This window comes from Arachis stenosperma, chromosome 4 (assembly GCF_014773155.1).
Source record: "Arachis stenosperma cultivar V10309 chromosome 4, arast.V10309.gnm1.PFL2, whole genome shotgun sequence".
NCBI classification, from domain to species: Eukaryota; Viridiplantae; Streptophyta; class Magnoliopsida; order Fabales; family Fabaceae; genus Arachis; species Arachis stenosperma.
The window spans coordinates 5,829,688-5,839,203 of record NC_080380.1 but is presented as its reverse complement, the minus strand read 5'-3'; the positions used below and the strand labels follow the sequence as shown (position 1 = coordinate 5,839,203).

The following is a 9,516-nucleotide window of genomic DNA, read 5'->3' as shown; positions in this document are numbered from 1 at the left end:
AATTAATAAACTTTTTTTAAATAAAAATTATATTATTTGTCACTGAAATCCTAGAGATATGATGCAATCACAGTATGTAGCTGGGTCAGTACGGTAAGTGTGTATAGGGGGAAGTGTGTTGGAAGAGTTGACTCATTTTCGCCAATAATTGTTCCCAATTAATGCCAGCACTTTCTTTCACACCAAGTTTCGGATTCATTTTATATAAATATTAATTTTTTTTTAATAAAAAATCAACTTTGGATCTCAAAATACCAAGTCTGGAGGAGAGAAAGAACTTGATTAAATTAATTAAGTAATTAATTTTAAGTGAATATTCATACATATTTATATAAGATAAAGAATCAAACAGAATATATATAAATAAATTTGCTCACTACTAGTCAATAATGTCTTAAAATAATGTTATTGAAAAGATTATGATTAAAAATATTTGATAACAAAAAAATTTTAACCAAAAACAATCAAAATTTATCTATTTTTTTATAATTAATATTTTTTTTTGTCTTCTTACTATTAAGGATGATTGTCTCGGTGCGGTGATATTATTGAAGTTCATCAATGGATACCAAAACATGGAAAGTGATGTTGAATTAATTACTTGTTTCAATAATTGTGTTGTTCCAGATTAGATTGAGCATAATGATATGGAAAAATTTAGGAGTTAGCAATTTTATTAAATTTTAGCCAACATGTAATCAGTAAAATAAAAATGAATAATTTTACACTATTGAATAAAATCTCACACCATTAAAAATATTATTAATAATTACTTGATGGTTACAAATCATAAAAGTTTCTAACTCTGTGTGGCACTCCGCTAATGATATTTATAGTAGCAGAACAGACATCACTACCTTTGATATGAAACTTAACTACTACACCGACCGCATGCAAGCATTGTCATCATCATCATCATCATCATCATCATTTGTTACATTGATCAGATCATCAACAAGCACCTGACATTTCGATCATCTTTAATTAAACATTATTACTCTCCCTCTCCATTATTATAAGTCACACTTAATTAATTAACACATGTTTGATTAAGAGATAGATTTATATACAAATAAAAAAAGAAAGAAAGAAAATAACGAAGCAAAGTAATGTTGAGGCATGCATGCATTTGAGTCTAAACAAAAAGTATGATTATGATTATGATTATGAGTATGAGACATGATAAACACAAAGATGAAGTAGTTGTTGATTATAGATAGAAGAAGAGAGAATCATTTGATGAAAGGAGGAAGTGCTCTAATAGTACTACTACTTCCAATTGCAAAGAAGCGCTTCTTCCATGCTTTGAGTCCATGGAATCCAGATAGGATTCTCTTCCTCAGCCTCCTCAACCTGTTTCCGATCTTCACCTTGAGCTTGCAGATTCTGATTCTGCGAGAACAAGAAGAAGGATAAGAAGAATCAGCTTGCTGCAAGACCTTGTAGATCAAGAACTGTGCCCTCCTATGTATCATCTCTTCAAAATCCTCCTTTTTCATCTTTGAGTAACCATGGAACTGCTTCCTACTACAAACACCAGCCATTTCCTTAGAGAGAGAGAGTAGAGAGATGTTGCAATTATATATATATATATATATATTAGAAAGGGATAAGTATTGTTTTGATCCTTCACGTTGAGAGTCGGAATCGAACCCGTCCCTGATATATATTTTGATTTAAAATCATCCTTAAAGTCGTATTTGAATTTAAAATCGTCCTTTATAATAAAATTTTTAGTTTATTCCCAAACTACTCCTAAAATAAAAAAATTATAAAATAAAAAAAATAAAACGCGTAAGAGGGAGAAAAAAGTTTACGAAAGGGGAGGGGAGGAAAAGAGGGAAGGGGAAAAGGGGAAGGGAGGGAGGGAGGACGGTGGGGGGACGGCGCCGACGGCAAAGAGAGGGAGGAGGGAAAGTGGAAGAAGCCGAAGAAGAAGCGGGTTCGGGGTGGGGGGAAGGGGAAAGGGGGGAGGGGGATGGCGGCAGAAGAGGGAAGGGGGAAAGGACGCGGGGTGGGGGTGGGGGTGGGAGGAAGGGAATAGGGGGAGGAGGAGGGGGAAGGGGAGAGGGGGAGGAGGACGGCGGCGGCGAAGTGGGGAAGGGGGAAGAACGCGAGGTGGGGTGGGGGGTGGGGGGAAGGGGAGAAGGAGAGGAGGAGGGGGAAAGGGAAAGGGGGGAGAGGGACGGCGAGCCACTGCCGTTGGAGTCTGCCTGCCGCCTCGTCTCGCCGCCTCCGCCTCGCTTCTGCCGCCTCCGCCTCGCCGCCTCACGTCGCCGCCTCCGCCTCCGCCTCACGCCTTGCTTCTGCTTTCTTGTTTTCTATTTCTGTTTGGTGTTGTTTTCTGCTTTCTTGGTGGTGGTCTTGGTGGTGGTGGTGGTGGTGGTGGTGGTGGTGGTTGTGGTTGTGGTTGTGGTTGTGGTTGTGTTGGTGTTGGTGGTAGTTGTGGTGGTGGTGCTGCTGCTGGTGGAGGATGTAATTATGCTAGTAGTGGTGAGGATATTTTTGTCCAAAAAAATTAAAAGGACGATTTTAATACGAAAAAACGTTAAGTATGATTCTATATCGAAAATTACGTTGGGGACGGGTTCGATTCCGACCCTCAACGTGAGGGACCAAAACAATACTTATCCCTATTAGAAATAAAAAATAGAAATGAAATATGGAAGAAAATTATGAAATAAATGATTAAATATAATTTTTAATTGATCATATTAAAATTAATAAATAAATATACATATGAATCTTAAATAAAAAATATTAAAATAATTAAAATTATGATTTATTAACCCACATGTGAGATAATTCAAAAAATACATATATTAAAATTAGGTAATATTAATTTTAAAAATTTATTAATTATGGATATTATATGTATGAAAATATAGATATTATGAGTATAAAATTATAGATGTTATATGTAAAATTATAGATATTAAATTAAAAATATTTAAACTATTTTTATTACATAGAATGAAAAAAGAAAAATTAAAAAAAATAAATTAAAAAAATTATGTGCAGAATAGGCTGAAAATTGACACAGACATGATTATAGAGAAAATATACCAAATTTAGTAGAATTGCTAATAGAAGATAATATCTTTATCATAATAGTTGGTAAAACAATTTAAATATTATTAATTTACTTTAATTTCTATTATTACTATTAATGCAATTAATGCATATCTTTTTCAATTATTATTTGTGAGGGTGAAAAATGACGAACTTGAGAAGAAGAACAATGAATGTGTATGTTGTAATTAAAGTAGTAGTTAATAAAAAAATTAGATGGCTTTTGCCTAATTTTTTTTATTATCAAAATATTTTCAAAGTTTATTATTATTAATACATCAAAGTTTCAATAATAAGAGAGATAAAAAACAATCAATTTAAACCGTTCATATTTTATTTAATATTTATTCATTATATATTACAGAGTACATTAAATAAAAAATAATAAATTTTAACAATTTTTAACTGATTTTTTTTTAACCAAACATTTTCGGTTCATATGTATGACAGTTAACGGTAGATTTATTTCCAAATTATAAACTAAGCTTGTTCATAATCTATCGACTAATTAAAGTGTCTTACAGGGTTACATATATGATTTTATGATCTCCTCATAGAAATAATTTTATTCTATATAAAAACTTAAATCCCTTTCATCAACATTAATAATAAGTTTGTAGGTTCTCATCAATTTTTTTAGACCAGTGACCGAACTTAAAATTGGCAACGGATTCCTTACTTCACATTTGATATGGGAGTATCATTAACCCACCCAAAAATAATTATGAATTGAACCCCATTTTTTTATTTTTGAAAATAGTAATAATTAAAAATTGACTCCTGTATTTATTAATTTTTACAAATTTTTTCTTTTTCATTTCGATCTCAGATTCAAAGTTAGCCATTTGCTCTGCTAGGGTTTTGCTCTTCTTTCAACCACTATTGCCATTGTCTCTTCCTCTCCCTCTTCCGTCTCTTTCGTCCGCTCATCTTCGCCGCGCAACTCGCTTCCCTCGCCGCCGCGTAATCCGCTTTTCTATTAGGTGTCATTTTCACCCTATCTCTTGTATATATATTTGATTGCTTCTTTCCAAACTCAGATTCTAATTACTTTATTTTGTTTTATTGCTTTTTCTATGGCAATTTTTTTGTGAATTTGAATGAAGTTTAATTTCAATTTGTGCTGATATGTTAGAGGAAACTTGTTTCAATTGTTTATCAGTGATTCCATTTAATTCTACCATCTTTCTGAAATAAATGGAACTGCAACTCTCTCTATTGCATTTATTGCCAGTCATATCTTTCTCTGAACTAACATTAGATTATATGAGAAAATTGTAGAATCTTTAGAGGAACAGTGATCAGATGAAGGACATCCAGACAGGTAATCGTAGAAAAATAAAAATTATAGATAAAGCTATAAGCTACAATACTAGATTAAATGGTTGTCTTTAGACATTGTTCATGCGTAGCTGACTCAATTTAGCAAAAAGTTTGTTCTTGCTATTGTACATGTTGGTTTTGGGTGGTGTGAATGTTAGTTACCAAAATGAAGAAATTAGAACAAAAATGAGGATCTTAAAATTTTATTATCTAATAAATTATTGATCTTAAAGTTTAGCTGCATTTATTTAATATTGTGTCACATGGTAAAGATATGACTATAATGTAGCTGAATATTTATTTTCTTTGTATGATTTTGATAAGAAACAACCTAAGCTTGAGTTATATGTAGAGATTGTATTGCTTGTAGGGGATAACCCTCCACACATTTGATATCATACAAGATAATTTGCAATAAATTGATCTTTTGGGTGAACTAAAATTAATGATGATACAGTGATGTGAAAAGAAAATGTGTAGCCTGTGTACATAGCTCTGGGTAGTTGAATTTTCTTGTATCTGAGTGCTATTGAGCTGGATTTTAGGGGAATCTCTTTATCAGATGTGCAAAGTAATAAAGAAAATTGATCAGCAACATTGATCAACTTTCTCCTGGAGTGATGTGTAAAGCTATCAGTATTGTGCTTGAGATTTCTATGATAGCTTTTGATTCTATTATAGTTCAACTGGTTGTGTTGTTGCTTGAATTCCTTCTCTCCACCCCTTTCTCTTATTTTCGTTAAATCTGGCCACCTATGGTTCAAGAGGCACCACCTTGCCTTACTGTTTCGAGGTGAAGCGTTTTCATTTGTTTTTTTTCAAAGAAAATCTTAAGGAGTTTTAGAACAACGGTTAAGTTGTTTCCACGTGAACTCAAGCTTTAGAATCAGCCTACTCATCCTTATATCAGATTAGGTTGCCTACATTACACCCTTTGGGGTGCAGTCCTTTCCCAGACCTTGTGTATGCAAGATGTTTTGCAGCGGGGTGCCTTTTTTTGTTGGAAAAAGGGGTCATTCTCAATGTGACCTTTGCCTATACTATAATTATTCCTCATTATGCATTTCTGACTCTATCTTTGCTTTATCCAATGGCAGAAAAATCTCAAGTATGATGCTGATATAAGGAACCACAGAAGTGCTTAATACTTCTACTGAGCCGAAGATAGCATAGCATTGTGAACTCTTTACCAGTATGCAGCTCATTTCTATGTTAAGTTCGTAATTTGTTTACCACTGTTTTGCTGTTGGTGTACGTGATTTCTGAGATATTTTATAGCAAGATTGATAGTTAAAGTATTATAATGTAGTGAGTATTTTATGAAAACAGTTTTATAATGTAAAAATTTTCTATGTTGAGACATATTATAACAAATACTTTGTAAAATATTCTAAAATTTGTGATTTGACGCCTAGTTATGTAGAAAGAAATTCTATTCATTGAACTGGAATATCTAAGGTTGAAGGGCATGATCTGCTATGTTGAAGAAAGCTCTTGATGAAATCTATTATACATGTATGAAAGCAATTCAATAATACGAATCAATTCCACTAAAACAGGTTTAATGCTATTAGATTATAGCAGCAAAAATATCCATTTATGGAGACGTGTAGCTCTTGGCATTTCAACCTCCCACTAATTAAATATGACTCTAGCTGCATTCTTTACATTTTTATTTCCAGGCCCGGACCACGAGCAAGCTAAATTATGTTAAAAAAAATATGGCATGTTACTTATTAAGTCATCACTGACAATGAAATGAAGTAGCATAAAGTAGAACATAATTGTTCCTTTTGCTTTATTACTCTATCCAAATAAATGACATGAGTTTTTAAAGAATATAGACATTTTACTATTTAATTACATTTGAGAAATTTTATAGTGCTTATGATTTTGTTTAAAAAGTAGGGATAGATAACTTTTGAATTCTATTTGTAAAATTTAGACAATATAAAAGACACGTCATTCGAGCGCATCTAAATAGAATTATGTTTATATATAACAGATCCTGCATCGTTTGTTCCATTTAAGATTAGGAATAGGCATAATTGGACTCGTTTTTTATATATCTATCATTATTCGATACATAACACGCCTATCTATTTAACTCCTTTTAGCCATTACACCATATTTGAAGTTATTACTTACTCTAATATAATATAAGTAACAAGGGACAACTTAATGAATGCTCCAATAGATTCTTTCAAATATAAAGTCCCTTTTAAAAGAAATCAACAAAGGATGGCTAAAATAATAAAGAATGTGCATTTGGAGAGCATGTTCATCAAAATAAGGTTAGATAGCACTCCACTTGCTAGTTACACTATAATATGAGCTCCTTAATTGCTTTTGTTATGAACAAAGAAACATGCATTCATTTTTGTTATTCCAGTTTCTGCTGCTACTCTCCATCACATGGTTTTGTTCTTCTTCTACAACACCAGAAACCAATTTCCACATGTCTAACTGCACAGGAAACAGCACCTACCATACCAACCTCAAAACTCTTTTATCTTGGCTTTCTTCCATTGCCACTAACTCTGACGGATCCCACATCACCAAGGTCGTTTCTTCTGGTAACAGCAGCGTCTATGGCCTCTTCCAGTGCAATGCCGATATAACGCCAGAGAAATGCCAAAAGTGCATCGATCAAGAAGTGTATAATGTAACATCAGAGTGTACAACATCAAAGGAAGCTGTGGTATTTGTTAAATTATGCTTCCTACGCTATTCTTACAGAGATTTCTTAACAATAGCAGAAGAAAGTCCTAAAATCTTCCAGCACAACCTCTTATAAATATATAGCATGAGACAATAGCACAACTGAAGGTTATCAACTATTAGATGAAATGCTCAAATACAATGTTATAAAAATGTCAAATACTGCTTTAGAATGTAAGTAAATCAGAAGAGTCATAATTAACTCATAAATTGATAAAAAATCCTTTCTAATAGTAATATTTCCATAAAAGTTAAGCGGACATATTTAAAATGAGTCAAGTCATCATACCAAATGATATGCTCGAATAACATCAGCCCAGCATACTCTCCTGCGCTCCAGCATTTGGTTGCAAAGAGAAGGAGTCAAACCCGGTGATGGTATACAGCAAGTCACCCAAATTGTTGAACATTTCTAATACCAAATTTTATTGTTTAGACACAGAAAATAAGATTAAAAAAAATCTTCTCTCCCATATTTTCAAGCCAAGATCATTTATAAGAATTTAAAAAGAACCATTTAAACATCTAACTAGCTACCTATAACCTTGAGCCTGTTCATGGTGCAAAAGGGTGAATATCAGTGAAGCTGGGCTATGTTACTGGCATCATCTCAGTTGTTGCATTCAACTTCATAGTACAAGATCCAGTGGAATGTGGTGTTTCCTTTGCAACTGTTGGCCCAATCATGTTAATCTTACATCTGGACAATTCCATGGTCCTTCTGGTACAGGCATTTTCATAACCCCAATACACCTGAGTGATAACTCAGAATTGTTTTAATAATAACTATAGTTCCATTATAGAAGAACAACACTTATGAACCAGAAAAATAGAATCACTGATAAACATTGAAACAAAGTTTCCTCTAACATATATCAAGTACAAATTAAAATAAACTTCATTCAAATTCACACAAAAATTGCCATAGAAAAGCAAAAACAATAAATAAATAGAATCTGAGTTTGGAAGAAGCAATCAAAATACCATATACAAGAGATAGGGTGAAAATGACACCTAATAGAAAAGTGGGTTGCGCGGCGGCGGGAGAAGCGGGTTGCGCGGCGAAGATGAGCGGATGAGACAGACGGCAGAAGGAGAGGAAGATGAAGAGACAATGGCAAAAGGGGTTGAAAGAAGGGCAAAACCCTAGCAGAGCAAATGGCTCACTTTGAATCTGAGATCAAAATAAAAAAGAAAAAACGTGTAAAAATTAAAAAACATAGGGGTCAATTTTTAATTATTAATTTTTAAAAAAATAAAAAAATGGGGTTCAATTCATAATTATTTTTAGGTGGGTTAATGATACTCCCATCTCAAATGTGGAGTAAGAAATCCGTTGCCAAAAATTTTATATTAAAAGTAAAAATAATACACATTATTATCAAAATATATATTAATTTAAATTTAAAAATATAAAAGTGTATATTAATTATTTGAATACAAAAAAAATTAAAAATTACATTAGTCGTTAATTTTTTTCGCTTCAAATCTTGAAGGTACTTCTATTCTTGTTTTCATTTTTTAAAAATGTTGAATAATTATTTCATTATTAACTTGACTGAATGTTTCTTTTTCTATATATGTAACCAAACAATCATTTAACCACTTATCTTTCATTTGATTACGAAGTCGACTCTTTATGATATTCATAGCAGAAAATATTGTCTCAATTGATACCGTTGCCACAGGTATAATCAAAACTAATTTTAACAGAAGAAATACCAACGGATAAACAATATGTTTTTTGTCTCAACTAACTTTTGAGATAGTCCACTAATTCCATTTATATTTGAGAATTGATCATCAAGACACATATCCAATATAAAATTCTCAAGTTAACTATCAAGTGCCAAAAGTTGAGTAGAAGAGAATTTATGTGGATAAAATTAAGCTAAACGAAGCAACTTTTCCTTATGAAATGCAAAAAACGAGTCACTTGAATTCAAACAAGCTATACAAAGAAGTAACTCGGTATTTACCTCTGTAAAACGATTGTTAAGTTCTTGAAGTTGTCTATCAATCACTTGATAAAATAATTCAACTTAAAAATGATGCAAGTTTGAGCCTTTTTGAATTTTGCGTCTTGATCTTCCTTGTGTTACAAATATGTCATTGATATTTGGAACAAGAATATTGTGACTATCACAAAATAGTGAAACTTCATTGAATAAAGAAGATCAATCATCGTCTCTTATACTTTGCAATCGTTGTTTGGACACTTTAACCAATGTCATAGCATTTATAATGTCTTGATCAATTTCTGTATTATCTTGAGCAAGAAAGCCAAGAAGCTCCAAAAATTTACCTTGATTGTTTGAATTGTGCGATTTATCATCACCACGAAAAGCCAATTCTTGTTGCAATAAGAACTTAATGCACTCAATTGTTGCTATTAAGTGA

At 32.4% G+C, this 9,516-nt stretch overlaps 1 protein-coding gene across 1 annotated transcript; it reads right to left on the bottom strand.

Annotated features, from left to right (window-relative positions):
* Positions 1-795: 795 nt before the first annotated feature.
* LOC130977105 (uncharacterized) lies at positions 796-1,587 on the bottom strand. Its single transcript, XM_057902119.1, has one exon. The coding sequence runs from the start codon at positions 1,542-1,544 to the stop codon at positions 1,233-1,235; it is 312 nt and encodes a 103-aa protein (XP_057758102.1). The 5' UTR covers positions 1,545-1,587; the 3' UTR covers positions 796-1,232.
* Positions 1,588-9,516: the final 7,929 nt, after the last annotated feature.

Excerpts from the sequence above, each read along its gene's own strand:
- LOC130977105 (XM_057902119.1), bottom strand. The coding sequence starts at position 1,544 with ATGGCTGGTGTTTGTAGTAGGAAGCAGTTCCATGGTTACTCAAAGATG.